At 43.4% G+C, this 19,942-nt stretch overlaps 1 protein-coding gene across 1 annotated transcript in view; it reads left to right on the plus strand.

The window, feature by feature from the left end:
• The first annotated feature begins 7,254 nt into the window (after positions 1-7,254).
• The window catches only part of PAPOLA (poly(A) polymerase alpha), a 56,516-nt gene continuing 43,828 nt past the window's right edge, over positions 7,255-19,942 (plus strand). Inside the window, exon 1 of the mRNA XM_089657425.1 lies at positions 7,255-7,443. Within this exon, the coding sequence (XP_089513551.1) occupies positions 7,436-7,443 (8 nt within the window). The 5' untranslated portion in view covers positions 7,255-7,435. The remainder of the gene's footprint in view (positions 7,444-19,942) is intronic.

Genomic DNA, 19,942 nt, shown 5'->3' on the forward strand with positions numbered 1-19,942 from the left:
ATTGGCTATTCTTTTGGTGTGTAAAATATGCACTTCTTCAGGCCCACTATGAATGCCAACTTCACATACATGAATGTATATACAGTACATGTATTCATATTTTATATACAGTATTTATGATACACACATTTTAGATGCCTACAGGGGGGTGTCCCTTCCCTCCAATCAGCTCTCAGAACTCTCCTCACTGAGCTCTGCAATGCCCCTTTTTTTTTTTTAGTTATATATGATTTTTCCAAATTAACCCCATTTACAGCCACATTCTGGTATCTGTACTTTAGCCAACTGCATATCCACTAAGCCAGGGCTTAAAATTTCAAGTCTAGACCTACTAGCCAGGCAAAAACCTTACTCTCCACCAGTTGCCCCACCAAACCTTGCCCAGGTCCACCTCCAACCCCACCCCAGGCCCGTCCCTCTTGTATTCACAGATCTGCTCGTGAATGCAGCTTCTCCTCCTTCGGTCATGTGATAAGACACATGACAAGGGGAGAGAGGAAGGACACTCTGCCTTCACTCCCTAGTGCCGGCTGTCTGTTGCCTCCTGCAGGCAGAAGGGAGGAGAAAGCCTAGTCCTCCCTCCAGCAAGTGTCAGCAGCTGCTCCCTGTGACAGGAGTGAAACTGTGATCACTGAGGAGCGGCACCCGCAGTGCGCCCCCCTCAACACAGTGCTCGGGGCAGGTTGGTACTGCTGGTAGCACTCGCCCCTCACCCTCCAATGCGGTTCCTGGGAACACACTCGCCCACGTTATTTTCACTAGCAGGGGCGGACTGACAACTCATGGGGCCCCCGGGCAATACAGGATCATGGGGCCCCTGTGTCCTTGCCCAAACTCAAAAAATCCTATGAAAAAGGTTCCAGGGGCATCTCATGGGGCCCCTTACTGACCCCGGGCCCTCGGGCAGTACCCGAGTTTCCATATGGTCAGTCCGCCCCTGTTCACTAGCCAAATGCAAGAAGGAGTGGAAATTTCAAGCCCTGCACTAAGCCACCCAAGTGTTAAGTCCTAGCTTGTACAACTTTTGTATTAGACCATTATGTGGAACCGTATCAAATACCTTACTGAAATCAAGAGAGGCCACAGCACCACCCTGGTCCAGAACATTTGTGACATAGTAACAAAAATCAGATTAGTCTGACATAATCTGCCTTCACTAAAGCCATGCTGCTTTGGGTCCAGCAAGTTGTGTGTTTTTACAGTAGGTGATCAATGATCCTTCTTTTCAGGAGTGATTCCATTAACTTGACTACAACAAAAATGCAACTTTACATGAGTTTAAAACCTATTAGAAATAAAAACAAACAATTTGTATAGAAAGGACGTCCGGAGCCCTAACATCACAGGAAAAAGGATTGGATTAACTTGTATCCATTCAAGCATTGTAGGCATCAAGCTGTGCATCCAGCTCCCCTGCAGATAATTGCTGCTTAAACTCCCTGGCCTGTAATTGCCAGCTTCCACCTTGCTATCCTTGTGGATAGGTACAATATTAGCATATCTGCTAGTCATGGGGAACCTCTCCTATTAGAGATTTATTAAATGAGAAGTAGGGTCAAAGCTCTTTTGGCCATCCTTCTCCTGTGAGTGCACCTAGTTCTGTACTCCTGTGACCCAAATTCAGTCAATGGCAGGCTATCGACTGACTTCACACAGCCGGTCTAGACTCTCTACGGATCCAGACTTTATTGTTGGGATCCACCCAGGTTCCTGACCAGCAGTTGGGTTCAGCCTCTGAGCGAGACAATGAGAACCTGAGGCAGCTGCTTCCTCCCCCTCTACAGCCCAGCACTCCAGTGAGCGCTGGGGAGGGGGCAGAGCAGAGAGCTGGTGATTGACAGTCACCGATTCTCTGCTCATTGATGACCAAGAACTAATAATCATCAGTCTTTGATCACTCAGTTCTCAGTCTCAGAGGCAGAATCCACCTAGGTGAGTATATGTGTTTATTATTTTGAAATTCCACACTCCTCTTTTAAAAAGATCAGGTAGGGTTAGTTCACACCATACGTGCAGAAAAACTGATGGAAACTGACGCACAGATTCCACTGGCAGAGACATCAGTTTCCATCAGTGTTCATGTACGTTCCAATGAGTTTTATAAATTTTGCAGATTCCTGCGCAGAAAACAATCTGCATGTGATACTAGTGTTATGGTGTGAACAGTGCACATGGGCACTTGCAGAATTTGTGCAGAACACCTGATGGTTCTGCATCATGGTGTGAATGGGCCCTTTATGGTCCAACAGCAATATTTCAAAGTTCTTTTAGAACTTTGGGATGAATACCATCAGGGCCCATTGCTTTATTAAGCTTTACCCGAGCCAGTTCCTCAGCTACCTCTGTCTCTAAAGTAGAAATCCAGAAAATAAACCATCATTACTAGAACAAATATGATCCTCCAACTTGTCATTCATTTCTAAAAGACTGAAAAGAAATAATTGGTTTGCTACTTTCAGGTCTCCCTCAACATAAGTGTTGTGCCCAGTTTTCATTTTAGTGATAACACTGTATTTTTTCCCTCCGTCACTGATGTATCTAAAAAATGTTTTTTCTTAAATTTTATTTATAGGTTCAACCTATACGGGGTTAACTGATCTTGCAACCCATAGTGATCCGCGGGATCAGCTTCAGCAGTTTGCAGCCTAGAAGGAATTAACTGTGGCAGCTCTATGCTAAAGTCGGGGATCGGCTTCTTTGGCCTGAAACCGGCACATGCGCAGTTGCTTCAGGGGATACATATCTTCACAGGATACTCATTTTACCGCTACACCAGCACCGCTCCTTCCTTTCTGGAGGGGTTACACCAACCCTAGGGACGCCTCTGACCAGTCCAATCAGGATGAGCAGTGCAACTTGTGAGCACCCTGCTGTGAAGCCACAAGCTGTCACAGCCCGGTGCCGGGGAAAGAAGGGAGGGTGCGGGTGAGCACGTCGCTGGACCCCGTGACAGGTATGTGTGTGTTTATCAAAAGTCATCAGCTACAGTTTTTGTAACTGCTGACTTTTAATAAACATAAAAATGGCTCAAACTCCGCTTTACACCCCGGTCACATTGGGTGCGACTTGGCATGCGATTTGCATGTCCTGCGACTTGCAAATCGCATGCCAAGTCGCACCCTATTGTCCGCAATTGGAATGATCATATTGGTACGGTTCCGACTTGGTCGGAGCCGCACTGATTTCAAAAGTAGTACATGCACTACTTTTTGTGTGATTTGCATAGACATCTGTATCGGGTGTCTTGCAAATCGCACCTGAAATCAGCATGCCCCCCCCAACTTTGAAATCGTGTGACTTCACTGTAAGTCGGATGATTTCAAAGTCAGCTTGATGTGACCGGGGTGTTAAGGAGTAGCGCTAAGAACTATTTTGGGAAACTTACATCAACAGGTTTTGTTCCATTTTAAACAATGCCCTTGCCATAGGCCTTTTATATACTGTAAGTCCTGAAGCTTGACTGAAAAACTCCCAGAGACAGCATTGTCCTGCCTTGTTACTAGGATGTTGCTAAGAGACTCTCAGCTGTTACTGCTCACCTCCACCATCACAGAACCAAGATCTGGGGCAGCACAGTGGTTAAATGGTTAGCATTTCTGCCTGGCAGTACTACAGTCATTGGTTCAAATCCCAACTACAGCACCACCTGCCTGGAGTTTGCATGTTCTCCCTGTGCTTGTGTGGGTTTCCTCTCCAAAGACATACTGGTAGGTTAATTGGCTCCTGTCTAAATTGGCCCTAGTATGAATGTGAGTTAGGGACCTTAGATTGTATGCCCCTTGAGGGTTAGGGTCTGATGTGAATGTACAATATGTATGTAAAGCACTGTGTAAATTGACAGCACTATATAAGTACCTGAAATAAATAATAATAAATCTCAAAGGTAGAGCTAAGAGCTACTGTATCAGGGGAGAGAAAATGCATGTGAGGGGTTTTTAATCAGAGAAAGCACCCACATCCCACCATGATCATGCACAGAAACAAACATATAGCTAAATCACACACATGTAAATGGTGTTTGCAGCACACATGTCAAGTATTGCTGCAAATGTTAGAGTGAGAGCAATAATTCTAGCTGTAGACCTCCTCTGTAACTCTAAACAGATAACCTGTAAAAAATTTTAAAGAGTCTCCTATAGAGATTTTAAGTACCGTAGTTTGTCGCCATTCCACAAGCGTGTGCAATATTAAAGCATGACATGTTTGGTATCTATTTACTCACCATAACATCCTCTTTCATATCTTACAAAAATATGGGATATATATTGTTTTTGTTTTTTTTAAATTCACTGTGTATTTTTTTCAAAAAAATTTGTTTGAAAAACCGTTGTGCAAGCACCATGTGATATAAAAAATTGTAATGATCGCCATTTCATTCCCTGGGATCTTTGCTAAAAAAAAGATATATATTTGGGGCATATACGTAATTTTCTAACAATAAATACAGTTTTAAACTTCTAAAGAAAGCGCCCCAGAAAATGCTTGGTCTTCAAGTGGTTAAAAAACATTTTTATGTGTGAAAGATTTTTTTAAAAATCCTTTTTTTGGTGGAGAGGCACCTCAACATAAAACAAAATCGCAATCCCAACTAATGAATATATACTATATTGCCAAAAGTATTGGGACACCTGCCTTTACACACATGGACTTAAATGGCATCCCAAACTTAGTCCATAGGGTTCAATACTGAGTTGGCCCCACCCTTTGCAGCTATAACAGATTCAACTCTTCTGGGAAGGCTGTCCACAAGGTTTAGGAGTGTCTATGGGAATGTTTGACCATTCATCCATATGCGCATTTGTGAGCTCAGGCACTGATGTCGGGGGAGGAGGCCTCACTTGCAGTCTCCACTCTAATTCATCCCAAAGGTGTTCTATCAGGTTGAGGTCAGGACTCTGTGCAGGCCAGTCAGGTTCCTCCACCCCAAACTCGCTCATCCATGTCTTTATTTCAGGTACTTATATAGTGCTGTAAATTTACGCAGCACTTTACATATATATTGTACATTCACATCAGTCCCTAACCCTCAAGGGGTGTACAATCTAAGGTCCCTAACTCACAGTTATACATACACATACTAGGGACAATTTAGACAGGATCCAATTAACCTACTAGCATGTCTTTGGAGTGTGGGAGGAAACCGGAGTAGCTGGAGGAAACCCACACAGGCACAGGGAGAACATGCAAACTCCAGGCAGGTGGTGCTGTGAGTTGGGATTTGAACCAATGACCCTAGTACTGCCAGGCAGAAGTGCTAACCATTTAGCCACTGTGCTGCCCAATCTTTATGGACCTTGCTTTGTGCACTGGTGCGCAGTCATGTTGGAACAGGAAGGGGCCATCCCCAAACTGTTTCCACAAAGTTGGGAGCATGAAATTGTCCAAAATGTCTTGGTATGCTGACGCCTTAAGAGTTCCCTTCACTGGAACTAAGGGGCCAAGCCCAACCCCTGAAAAACATTCCCACACCATAATTCCCCCTCCACCAAACTTTACACTTGGCACAATGCAGTCAGGCAAGTACCATTCTCCTGGCAACCGCCAAACCCAGACACGTCCTTCAGATTGCCAGACAGAGAAGCGTGATTGGTCACTCCAGTGAACACATCTCCACTGTTCTAGAGTCCAGTGGCTGCGTGATTTACACCACTGCATCCAACGCTTTGCATTGCACTTGGTGATGTAAGGCTTGGATGCAGCTGCTCGGCCATGAAAACCCATTCCATGAAGCTCTCTACACACTGTTGTTGTGCTCATCTGAAGGCCACATGAAGTTTGGAGATCTTTAGCTATTGACTCTGCAGACGGTGACTTCTGCGCACTGTGTGCTTCAGCATGCGCTGACCCCGCTGTCATTTTAGATGGCCTACCACTTGGTGGCTGAGTTGCTGTTGTTCCCAGTTGCTTCCACTTTGTTATAATCCCACTAACAGCTGACTGTGGAATATTTAGTAGCCAGGAAATGTCACGGATGGACTTATTGCACAGGTGGCAACCTATCACGCTACCACGCTTGGAGTCACTGAGCTCCTGAGAGTGACCCAGTCTTTGGGCTCATGTACACGGGGTATTTGCAAAACTTTTCTAAACAATGGAATCTGACTGCTGGAAAATGTAGAATAAAAAAACGCCAGTTTAGCTGCGTTTGCATACCGCGTCTATGCGCGTTTGCGTTTAGAAGCATTTTAAAAAGATAACCTCAGGAGTCCTTCCCAAATGCCCAGAAAAATAGTAAAAAATTAACTATTTCAAACATTTTGAGAGGAATAGAGAGAGCAGAAGCAGAGAGAGCAGTATGTGTGGAGACGACCGGTCTTTTCTGGTTGTATTCACTATGGATCCCATCATGAGAATAATGCGGTGCATTCTACCATTTTTTCCTTCACGAATAACCTGCAACTGACCTGCAGTGTACTGGGTCCATTTGAGTACATGGAAAATGCTGTGCGTGCATTTCTGATGACAAAAGGCTCTGGACAGCATCTGGACATGGAAGTTAAAAAACGCTTCTAAACGCAAATGCTTATAAATGCAGTTAACTGTGTTTAGAAGTGTTTGGCGTTTGAAACGCTGGTAAAATCTACTCCTGAACGCAAATTTGGTGCATTAAAAAAAAACGACTGTAAACTCAACTGCCTGGAAACGATGATGTGTACACGGACACATAGGAAACCATTAGGGAGAGTTCAGGGGCTGCTGAAAACCCCACTGACCAGCTCCTGACCAGGGGCGGACTGACCACTTGGAAACTCAGGCACTGCCCAATGGCCCAGGTCAGTAAGGTGCCCCATGAGATGCCCCTGGTACCTTTTTCATAGGCTTTTTTGAGTTTGGGCAAGGACACAGGGGCCCCATGATCCCCTATTGCCCGGGGGCCCCATGAGTTGTCAGTCCGCCCCTGACTGGGAGTTTATCAGCTCAGTGTACATGGGGCCCTTTCACAAACGTCTATAGAAGCAGTCTGTATGCCTAGGTGATGATTTTATACACGTGTAGTCATGGAGGTGACTAGAACACCTGAATCCAATGATTTGGTGGGCGGGCCCAATACTTTGGGCGATATAATGTATGCCCAGCCCCCTTTATTCTGTGTACACAGCATGGTGACAAGTCAGCTGAGCGCCAAAACAATGCAGCCACCCGCTTTACTACAACTCCCGGCGTGCTTCACTGGCTCGGTGGGGCGTGGCTTCACCCCAAACACACGACGCACGTGCGCGTTCGCCGTGCTGACGTAGTCCTATGACGCGTTGTAGAACGTAGCCCGGAACGTTGCTGTGGTAGCGGCGCGCGCCATGTTGGGACAGACGGGAAGCGGCTAGGCGGCGGGGTTCCGGCCGCTCTTTGTTGTTGTCACAGCAGGCTCCGCCTCTACGGTGTATACCGGCTTCCTCATGCCCAGGAGGTCGCAGTTGGTGGGAGGAGCAGGGTCACCATGCCTTTGTGAGTATTTTCCTATACCGGGGGGGGAGGGGGTGACGTCGTGACCCCGCTGTTGGCGGGGGGCCCAGTGCAGCGACGTACAGGGGCCCGAGCCAGCCGTGTGCCCATCGTGTATGTGTGGTGGAGGCGGGTGAGGACGCCGTTGGGGCCATTATAGTAAACAGTGCCAAGAGCAAAGTGCAGGGAGCCGGGCCAGCCAATCAGAGCTCGCTATGGTTTAACCAGCTCGGTGCTGGCTGGGTTCTGGTTGTCATGGGTACTGCTCCTTCCGCTTACAGCTCTCCCCCATGCTCTGGGTAGTCGGTTCATCCATCAGCCATTGTTTTGGATCAGTTAGATGGCTGCTGAGGGACGGGAGGGCCCCTAGGGGCCCCTTTTTATAGCTCTTATATCTATAACTAGCAGTGTTGCCCAGACGTATTGTTTGCCATGCAGGATTGTGTCTGTTGTTATAGATGGATCCTCATGGCCTGGAATAGCCCAGCACTGGGAGAAGGTTGTATTGTGGGTGGCGTGGTGAAGGACTAGAGCGCCAGGCGGGTTTTTACTGTGGCCATGCACACCACGTGAGTTGGGCTGCGGTGCTTCCAGCAGGCCTGGTGCACTTGGACCATGATCACGCGGGACATGTGTCTCTGGAACCGCACAAAAGATGTGCCGAAATACGCATCATGCTAGGGGTGGCAAGTGATAATAACCCTTTCCCGCTGCCTCCTCCAGTCCCTTTAGGAGGTTTTAAATGCATTTGTGTCATATGACCGCTGTGATTGGCTGCCACATGATCAGAAAGCTGCCGATCGCTAGTATGTTTCGGGAGTTTTTCGGTTCCCATCAGTGTCTGTGCTGGGGACACACTCTCAGCACAGAGAGTTGTTTATTATGTGGCCTCTTGGCGTTACAGTCTGCCCACCAAGAGGTCGCGTAAATGCGCTACATCAGGGGGAAGAGGTTAAAGGTTTTTTTTTTCAATAACAAACCTGTGGGTTTATACAGGTCAGCCCCAGTCCTCCCCTCCTACACCCTGCTGAGTGCCCTAGAACAAGCAGCTTGCTATGGGGTCTCCTGAGCTGCTGCTCTGCTTTTCCATTCACAAACAGAGCTGCATCTTGGCCCCACCCCCTCTCTGCTCATTGGCTCGCTGGCCACAGTTTACATAAATAAAAAGCCAAGGACTCCTGCTTCTGTCTCAGTCTTTGAGGACGGACAGTTCCTGGAGAGTCACAGCTTTTGTGCACATTGCTGGATCAAGATGGGGCGCAGGTAAGTGTTTTGTTTTGGGAGGGGGCTGCTGCACACAGATGATTTTTTTTTTTTTTTTTTACCTTCATGCATAGAGTACATGAAGGTAAAAAAACCTTGAGCCCTTACATCCACTTTAATCCTTTGAGCACCAAGGGATGTATTTGTCCCATGTTTTTAATTGCCTGTATCATCTGATTAGGACTTAAAATACTTTTTGTTTTTTTTTGTTTGAGTCAAAAATATTAGTTCTTATCAACAAAGGGATCTAGCTTTTTGCCAATTATTTCATGAAATGACTTAGTTACAGCAACTGAAATGTACAAACTTTAAAAACAATATTGATTCTTTTGGCATTCTGTAATCTTATGGTCCTCAAAGGGTTAAAGGCACCCTAAACATGCTTTGTAGCACATGGCTCCTTGCCCAAACAAAGAAGCTGGACAGCAAATCCAAAGAGTTGGGGTGCTATGTAAAGTCTACATAAAACCAATGCAATGATTTGCAAACCTCATTTATTCACAACAGAAAACATCAAATGTTTAAACTGAGAAAATGTACTATTTTAAGGGGGAAAAAAAGATAATTTTGAAATTGATGGCAGCAACACATCTCAAAAAAGCTGGCAAAGTGGTACTAACGAGAGGGCTGAAAGAACATTTTGCAACAAATTGGGTTATTTGGTAATAAGTCGGTAACATGATTAAGTGTAAATAGAGCATCTTAGAGAGTGTGTCTCTCAGAAGTAAAGGTGGGCAGAGGTTCACCAATCTGAGAAAAGCTGCATTTCAAAATTGTAGGACAATTTCAGAATAATGTTCCTTAATGTAAAACTGCAAAGACTTTAAATATATCATCAACAGTACATAATATCAAAAAGATTCTGAGAACCTGGAGAAATCTCTGTGCGCAAAGGACTAGGCCAGAACCCAATATTGGCTGCCTGTGATCTCTGGGCTCTCAGATGGCACTGCATTAAAAACAGGCATGATTCTGTGATGGACATTGCCGCATGGGCTCAGGAATACTTCCAAAAATCACTGTCTGTGCCATCTATAAATGTTTTGCTGGGCTTTAGAGCAGCATTCTTCCATCCAGATGATGTCTTTTTCAGGGAAGGTCTTGCATATTTTCACAGGACATTGCTAAACCGCATAGTGCATCTATAACCGCACCATGACTTTGTGGTAGGAGAGTCAGGGTGCTTTACTGGCCGGCCTGCAGTGTAGACCTTTCACCAATTGAAAACATTTGGTGCATCTTGAAACAAGAAATATGATAAAGATAACCCTTGATTGTTGGAATCCTATATCAGACAAGAATGGGACAACATTCCCCTCTCAAAATTTCAGCAACTGGTCTCCCTAGTTCCCAGATGTGTTGTAGAAGAAGGGATGCTACACTGTGGTAAACATGGCCCTGTCCTCTTTTTTTTTTTTTTTTTTTTTTTTTTTTTTAAATCTGTTGCTGCATCAATTTCAAATTTTACCTTATTTGTTTCTTAAAATGGTCCATTTTCTAAGTTTAAACATTTTCAGTTGTTTTCTATTTTCTTCTGTGCAAACAAGTATGGCTTATGAGATTTGCAAATCATTGCATTCTGTTTTTATGTAGATTTTACACAGCATCCCAGCTTTTGTTAGATTTGGGGTTGCATATCTGGGGTGAAACATCATGCAGGTGTGGTGTTTGCCTGAACAGGGATACATATGTGTTGTTTTCATTCCCATGTGGGTAGCCTCTGTCCTGTTATTTGGACACAGCCACTGCTTCCAATCTGCCATCCCTGCTGGTACACAGCCCCATGTGGAGATTGCGCACCCACAAAGTTGTGAGGAGTGGGAGCAATAGCTGTGTCCATGCAGCCCCTGTATCCTAATTGTCATGAATAGGACACCTGTGCAGGTAAATTCATGTAAATAAAGGCCTTTGTGTTGGTGTATACTGTAGTATGCGCATATGAAGGAGGCCTAACAAGCTGAAACCCATTGTCTGCATTAGTTTTGGTTCACACCAGTTCATTGTATTGGTTTGTGCTGGGTAAAAACTTTACATACCTCACAACTTACTGCAATGCAAGTTGAAGCTGAGCTCCAGGAATTCTATTTTTGCATGTCTTACATTGGTTCAGCTTGGCTTGATATATTAATGATTATCCAGAGGACTGATGGGGATTTTGTAAATCTTGTAACCTGAGCTAGATACAGTGAATGCTGCAATCTTTCGGTTGCTGTGCGAGCAGCTTCACCAATGCACACTGAACACAGGGGGTTGCTTGCTTTGCAGCACACTTGTAATGTTTTTTAGTGAATACAAAGGGATCTCTGACTGCAGCAGGTGTATAGGTAGGGTGGTGATGTCACTATCTTCACCTCTTTCAGCATACGCCTGCCTTTTTTTTTTTTTTTTTTTTTTTTTTCATTAAAAGCAAAAAATGACATGGAGTTTTATGAATGGCAGAGGTGCCAAGTGAGTGACCCACTGTGATCAGTGAGCGTCACCTGGAAAACTGCCTTTATCACTGTATAGAGCAGACTGCTACTCCATTTGTCGTGGCCTTCTACATATAAGATATGGATACTTGCAGTGTGCCAAACCTGACCAATGTAAGCATGCAAAGATGTTATCCTGGAGTTCAGCGTAAGGGAAAGATAAATCCTGTATTGCGGCTCTGCTCTGACCAATAAACCCTGCTCCTCAATACAATGCACCTCAAGTGTGTTTAGTGCCCATCCATGCCTGCTAAATGCAGCAAAGGTTAGTTGATTCCAGCCCCACTGTTTCTGTAACTACCTGTATTACTGAATGTGAACCAAGTAGGTTTGGACTTTTGGTCCCCAGTTCTGGTTGTTGCGGTTCATTAGACTGTTCACATTGCCTGAAAAAGGCCGTGTGCAGCCAAAACTTTATTTTGGATAGAGTGCTGAGGAATTGGAACCCCCTGTTAGTTTTTTACTGCTATCCAGTGCTCTGAGAAATTTCACCCTGCTGTTTCAGTGACAACGGTGTCTCTGTGCAGAAAGTAAAGGAAAATCTACAACCGAGACACAGACAGGTATACAAATCTACTGAAGTAGAGATAGGGAAAATAGAGGTTTGTTTATCCCATGGGATGGACAAACACCTACCTGTCTGTTGCTATCAGAGAGATCAGCTCACTTCCTGCCTGTTAAACCATTGTCAGCAGGACAGGAAGCAAGGGGAAAGCTCTTTGATGGGGGTTCTAATCCTAGAGCACACCATACAATGTGACAGCAATACAAATACATTGTTTGTTTGTTTTTTTATTTGGATACAAATGGATACATTTGTTGCAACTGCAAGACTTTTTCATATAAAGTAAAATAGCGGACTTCCTTCTTCCTCTCTTTCAGAAAGTGTGTGTGTGTGTGTGTGTGTGTGTGTGTGTGTGTGTGTTATATACACACACACACATATGTGTGTGTGTGTGCATTTACAGTAAAAAGAATGCTGGCAACCTTGCAGGTCAGGGCTCATGCGCAGATTTTTTTTTTTTATTGGTAAAACGATTGGCCGTTTTGCTCATCATTGCTGGAAAAATCGGCTTTTTTTTTTTTTTTTTTTTTACCTGTCTATGACCGGCATAAGTGCTGATGAGAAAAGGTGTTTAGCAGTTTATATTTACTAAAATAATTGCACTTCCATGTTCTGTGTACTCTGAGAGAATTTTTTTATGAATGCAGGATTCTGGGTTGGTAACGCTATAACCAGTTTGGAACAAGCTGGCCCATATTACATACTTTACTAATCATTGCAGCGGCTGTATAAACTGTAGCATCTACATACAGTATACAGCGCTGTGTTCAGGCAGCGGTGTATGGGGGACTTCCTGTCCTGTTCTCAAAACTAAATTGAATTGGACTGAGCGCTGCCCAGCCATTTACAACCGGTTTTGTAGTTTATGAATGAATACAACGTCTCCTCTGGCTGAAGTGGAAATCCTCATTCTCCCGCCATTCAGAGGAAGCCGTGTATTCCTAGAATAGGGTAGACTGTAGCCCAACAAATCATTTTTCCAGCAGCAGACAGGAAGTCCCAATACCACTGCTGGATTACAGCGCTCTATACTGTATGTAGCTAGTTTACTATGCTTCATGCAATTTCACATTCTGCCCTTTTCATGCACATACAAGACAATAGGGTTTTAGGTGTTCCCAGGGCTGGAAGACACAGACCCCCATAAAGTGTCTAATGCATTGGTCTCCAGACTGCGACCCAGGGGCCGGTTGTGGCCCTTTGCTTGCCCCTATCTGGCCCTTGGGGCACTATTCATCTTATTGGTATCAAAGTGGCACACTATTCCTTCCAATAAAACCAATGACTGATCACTCATGCCGAGGCATTTTCTGCTCCCACTGGCCATAATCTGCCCCCCCCCCCCAAATCCTTTTTTGTCACCATTGTTAAAGGTTCCCTTCATTTCTTCTTAAGGAAGTGAGGGAGATTCTTCACAAAGAAGACATTGATTTAAAAAAACGGACAGAATCTCATTTCCAAAGCAAAATAATATTTTACTGGAGTGAAGCCTAAAATATATGTATGCATAGGGGTTGGTTTGCTAAAGGCAAATAAACTGTGCACTTTGCAGGTGCAGTTGTTCCACAGCTTAAAAATGAGGTAAAGCTTCATTTTGCAAAGAATACCCAAACACATGTAAGGAAAAAAAAAACACAATTTTTACTTTGAACGTGATTGGATGATAGAAATCTGCAGAGCTTCCCCTCAGATCTGGAGCAACTGCAACTTGCAGCTCACAATGTATTTGTCTTTAGTAAACCAACCCCATAGTGTTTGATAAGAATGGTAAGGTGCACACATGGATTGTATAGGAATTGTAAACCTGCTTGGTGTCATCCTTGTATCACACAGCGGTTCTCCATTCAAAAAACTGGATCAATGAAAAAACATGCAGTTGCCATTATAAGAATTAAAAACAAAACGTATAGGGTGTTTATTGCCAGTCCTGCTGTGGAAAGCTACACAAGAAATTCAGTTGTTGGTAACATGAACTTTCCTCAGTATTTATAAAACATGTCTTATGAGAAATCTATACTTTTTTGTAATGCAGCACACCATAACGCATGGCATAAGATTGGTTACACTGCCTTGGGGTGCGTTGTCCGCCACTTTAATATTGCGGTGCTATTCAGAAGCCTAGCCCAATGATACTGTTGAAATGAATGAGCATTTGGGCAGTACAGTACATTGTGGTGATTTTGTTGTTACCACAAGGTCTGAATTTGGCCTAAATCTTTCCTGTGGTTGGCTGGTTTGTGAAATGTGTCCTTTCAATTTGAACGCTAGCTAGCTGTATGATATGTTCGTGCTGATGTGGTCCTGAATTAGATTCCGCCAAAAATCAATGGATGTGTTTATGGTGTGTTCAGTGTTGGGGGCGTCATGAAATGTGTACACATTGTGCTGCTTCTGTTAAGGTCATTGGGGTCAATTCACTAAGGCTCCATTCACACCTGTGTAGTTTGCTGTGTGTCCGTTTTGCAGTGCTTTTCCCAGTTTGTGTGGGTTTTTTTTTTTTTCCCCTACACGTTTTTGAGGCTTTTTTTTTACCGTGTTTTGTTAAAAAAAAAAATTTTAAGTGGGATTTTTTTTTTTTTTTTTTTTTTACTTGCTGGTTAGAATAAAAATGCAAAACATGGTGAAAACGTACTACCGTGCATTTTTTAGCAGATTGTCCATTGAACTCTATTGTAGCAAAGACGCTGATTTTTTTGCTTTTTAAAAAAAGTACCTGACCCTTTCCAAAAACACAGCAGCTCAGAAAAGCATCGATGTGAACATGTCCCATAAGAAACCATGTTAGGCTACGATCACACTAGCCTTGTTAGCAAGTGGCAGACAGGCTTTGGGAAGCGTTTTTACCGTTTCCTGACCGCCTGGGAAAATTCTGGACATTGCAGCACATGGTGCTGTTCAAATGGGAGCGTTAGCGTCGCGGCAAAACGGACGCCTCTGGTTGAGTCAGGAGGAGTTGAAGCCTCCTATTTAAGTCTATGGTGCCGCTCCGCAAACGCCGGACGGCATTTGCGGTGCGGTTGCAACACGGTTGCAGAGCGTTAACACCATTCAAACTTCATTATAGGCGTTTGTTTGGCATTTGTAACGCTTGGCAACCGCTGCTAAACCGCGCATGCGGTGTTTGCAGAGCGGTAAATGCTCCGCAAACGCCGGACCAACGCTTGTCAAACGCTACAGGGGCGTTTGGCAAGAGTTGGTAAAACAGTCAAGTGTGAACAAGCCCTTAAATGGACTGTGGAGCGTTTCAGCAAAAAGCACTAAAAACGCATTGGTGTGAATGGAGCCTAAGAAATAAATACTGCTTAAATTTTTTTATTTTAAAATAACTTGTGGTATTTATTTAAAATAGTAGTCAATTCACTCAAACATGCATTTAAATATTTGTTTTGTGATATTTAGAACTTAAATTTTGCGTTTTTTGGTGGTTTTTTTTTTTCATAATTTTATTTTTTTGTAGGCTAACACTGCATCGGAAGGCACACAGCAATTATATGAAAACATTGTAATGTGCTTTCATTCATAGACTTATCTCTCTGATCAAATGTTACAATTTTCATTCCTGAGCTCAGAGAGCATTTTCACATTGATACATTGTATACTTTTCACTTTCTGGCCATTTATGGAGTTCCTCTTAGCCCCGGTTCACATCTATGCGTCTGTGTGGGCTGCGTTTTGCACGGGAGTCCATTCATTTGAATGGACTCCTGTGCCCCATGACACGCAGGGAAGAAGTCCCTGCACTTCTGAAAACGCAGCCCGCGCGGGAACCTTAGCTCCTGGTACTGTTGCGTTTTCCAGTGTGGGTGGCGGGTCCATATTTCTCTGTGCGGGTGGTGCCGGATTTTCATGCGGATCCGCGGCCACACCACCCGCACATATGTAAACCAAACCTAATTGTTTTGTACATTTCTAAAATCCCGCCAGCAAACACCAGGTGATAAATAATGAAGGTGTGTGGTTTTTAATGAATTGACTTTAATGATTTATTTATTTATTTTATCTCATTATTTAACAAATGTGTGTGGTATTTACCTCACATTCGATATTTTACTTTGCTGAATTGACTTTTATATTATCTCATGCGATATTTCTGAAAAATGAGTCGCTCAACCTTCATATCGCATGCGGTAACATTTAGTGAATTGACCCCATTGTGACATTTTACTGGATGAGTGGACCCTCCGGTATGTTTCTTGGTGATTAGTGTAGTTGTTTGCACTCACCCAATGCTAGAACTGCCAAGTGAAGCACTGGTACGGCATAGTCCTGAAATGTTTGAAGTGTCACCCGGTGTTGAAGGCTCTCCTACCTAATCCCACGCTGCATGTATCTGCTCTCAGCTAAACACAGTGCTGGATCAGGGATTTTTATTTATTTTTTGTGCATTCTCAGGGTATTTACATTTATGTATGATTTGTCTATTTGCACAGAATTGTTTTCACGTACATCGATATGTCCGCAGCGGTGTAGATAAGAAGCATTAGTAAAAAGCAGCCAATGTGCCAGCGTTAGCGAAGCAGATAATGATATCATACAGTGAAGGCGAGGCCTCATTGGATGGCTGCCAGACAGATGACCTCATACACCTTTTGTCTGAAATGGAGAAATAGCATTTAGGGTCAGACAGTAGAACTTAAATTACCTTTATGATTATTACTGCTTTTACATTGCTGGTTTACTGGACTGAAAGTTTAGTTGTGAACTGAATATTCGTGTTGCTAATTTCTTCCAATGGCGATCACTGCAATCATAGAGCTGAGAGGGGTTAGAACATCTGTTATGTTTTTGTTGCAGTATTCGTGTCTGATGGGACATCTCCCCTCACTTCTATTCCTGTGACCACTGTCACATGGAAAGGAATTTGTCTGTTGGAGCACCGAAATATAACATTTTCTAGTGCTTCCAGCCTTTCCACACCTTAATTAATGGTACAATCGCTGTATGTATCCCCATTGCAAAGATCTCCTGTCTGCAAGACCCCTGCTATTGGTACAGAAAGTGAGGGATATCCTACACTAATGGGACTTTTTTTTTGTTTTTTCTGCTTCTAAACTCCGTGCACATTAGGCTTTTAGCAGCGTTTAGTGGCAAGGACTTTTGGGGCCAGTTCACATTACTTGCGTTTTAGTTGCGTTTTTTTTTTTTTTTTCTGCATCCAAAACACCCAGAAGGTTATGGTTATCAGTGTCATAGTTCATATTGGTGCTTGCAGTTCCAAAAGTAGAACATGCTGAATTTTTTTTTTCTGCACAGAACTGTACTGGAACACGGTAAAATGTACCAAAAACTAACGCACATGCCCCTGTTTATATTGAAGAAAATGAGAGGATAAAACCAACTGGCATGAATAAAAAAAGCACCGAAATGCGTCAAACGCCCCGGAACGTGCCAAAACCATGCATGCAAAATCACATCTGGACTGTGTTTCTATAGTGTGAACCGGCCCTTAGGCAGAAAAAACTGCACAGCCAGTGTGTCCAGGAGCAGAAGAGTTTTGGCAGAAAATACGCAGTGATTCTTGTAAAACATGCTTTTTGGCATATTTACAGTCATCAAGCTCTTGGGCATGAATTCATTGCGATGGCTAGAATAAATTATTATTCAGGTATCAGGTGTTTTTTGGGGTTTTTTTTCTCTGTCAAAATGCTGCTGGCCAGGAGAAAAGGCTTCTAGGAGAGTTTGCAAAACATCCTCAGGCTTCATGCACAAACCTAGTCACACTGGATACAAGTTGGCTTGTGATTTGCATGCCATGCGATTTGCCAGTCGCATGCCAAGTCGCACCCTATTGTCGTCAATTACAGCATTCATCCGACTTGGTCGGAACGGCACCGATTTCTAAAGTAGTACATGCGCTACTTTTGGTGCGATAGAAATCTGTCAGATGTCTTGCAAATCACATCTAAAAATTGGCATGTCATCCAACTTTGAAATCGTGCGACTTAAAGGGAAGTCACAAGATTTCAAAGTCGGGTTTGATGTGACCAGGGTGTTAATGTGGTAATAAATGAAAATCCCAATTTTTACGTACAGTTTTTGTGCACACTGATTGCTGGAAATAGCATTGTTTTACAGAGGCCATGTGAGCGAGGCGGGTGACTGAGGAACAGCATTACTTAGGACAAACATTTACTTAGTATTAATGTGATTCGGTACTACTAATGTGACCTTAGTCATTTGAAGTATTCTTTAAGGCTGTCTTCAGTTTTTTGGGGGGGTTTTTTAACCCCTTGCCCTCCAGAGGATTTAACCCTCCCCTCCCCCCTCTTCCTGACCAGGCCATTTTTTGCGATACCGCGCTGCATGTTCCTTTAACTGACAGCGCTGTCATGCAATGCTGTACATAAATGACATTTTTCCCTTTTTTTTTTTTTTTTTTTTTTTTTTTTCCCCCCCCACAAATAGAGCTTTCATTCTGTGGTATTTGAACACCTGTGCATTTATTTTGCGCTATAAACCAAACAAGACCAACAATTTTGCAAAAAAAAAACTATTTGACTTTTTGCTATAAAACATATCCAGTAAAAATAGATTAAAAAATCTAACTTTTGTCAAATTTAGGCCAAAATGTATTCTAAATGTAAAAATCCCAATATATGTAAATTAATTGCTTTACATGAAAGTTATAGCGTCTATAAATGGCAGTGTGTGTGTATATATAGTGGAATTTTTTTTTATATATACATATAATATATATTTATATTAGTTATGGCTGCGATCAGCGACTTATAGCAGGACTGCGATGGGCATTCTGACACTGGGTGGGAAGTAACTACCATTGATATCCCAATGACACTAATACAGTGATCAGTGCTAATAAAAAGAACTGGCACTGGGCAGGAAGGGGTAACATCTGGGGCAATCAAAGGGTTAATTGTGTGCTGCTTAACATACTGTGCTGTGTGTGTTTTACTAAGGAAACATGCTGTTGTGCAGAGAAACACACAGCAGCATGTTCTTGCTGGCAGGAGAGAGACCTGTTTTTACACAGGTCTCTCCCGTCAGTGTTACTTGGTGATTGCCGGCTGCTGGCGGGGAATCTCCGGCCGGGACCCGGTGATTGACATCTATAGCTGCCAATGGTAGCACACGTACCTCCTACCCAGAAATGCAAATCATGTATATGATCTCGCCCTGCTGCCCTATGGCAGTATTTCTGTTATAGGGTGGCGGAAGTGGTTAAAGATGTTTTTACAACCTGCCGACCCCCTGCATCAGTTTAACTGCTACAGGGCAACCGCTATGCACAAAATCGTGTATTTGTACGTGACTGCATTTCCAGGTAGGGGGCACGCATGGTCCTATCCACGATGTCATTGGCACCTGTAGGCGTCAATCACAAGGTCCCGGCCAGCGATTCTTGGCTGGGACTCTGTGATTGGCATAGCAGCCGGGGACCAGGGACCTGCTGGTTTTTATTTTTCTCCAAAGCAGGGAGATAAAAACCAGCATGTTCCCTAGTAAAACAGTACACCGTTAAATCATTCCCTAACACAGTTAACCTCCTCCTGCCCAGTGTCAGTGCTTTTTATTAGCACTGATCACTGTATTCGTGGCAGTTAGTTCCCCCCCCCCCCCTCCCCCTGTCATACTATCGTAGTCCCACTATAAGTCGCTGCGCTGATCGCCACCATAACTGGTATAAAAAATAAATAAAAATTCCAGTGTGTATATACCATCATTTGATGATGATATAACTTTCACGCAAACCAATTATTATACACTTATTGGGCTTTTTTTTTTTTTTTTTTTTTATTTTGCCAAAGACATGCAGAATACATTTTGGCCTAAATTTTTATGAAGATTTTTGTGTGTGTATGTATATAAGTGTGTACATATATGTATGTGTTTTTTTTTGTTTTTGTTTTTTTTTAATTCTGGCTTTCATTTATAGCTCAAAAATAAAAAAAAAAAAAAACCCAGTGCTGATCAAATACCGCCAAAAGAGAGCTTGATTTGTGTGGGGGGGAAAAAATCCTATAAATTTCATTTGTGTACAGTGTTGCATGGCCATGCAATTGTCAGTTAAAGTAGCTCATCCCTATATTGCCAAAACAATGGCCTGGTCATGAATGGGGGGTAAATCGTCAGGAGGGCAAGTGGTTAAAGTCAGTATTAAACCCTTTTTAAGGGACCGTTCACACGGCACCATTGTAAAAACAAACATGCAGGTTTTTTTTTACGTGTTTCCTGGTTGACTGAC

Source organism: Staurois parvus, unplaced genomic scaffold (assembly GCF_062004578.1).
Source record: "Staurois parvus isolate SC_StPar_1 unplaced genomic scaffold, SC_StPar_1.0 ptg000997l, whole genome shotgun sequence".
Taxonomy (NCBI): domain Eukaryota; kingdom Metazoa; phylum Chordata; class Amphibia; order Anura; family Ranidae; genus Staurois; species Staurois parvus.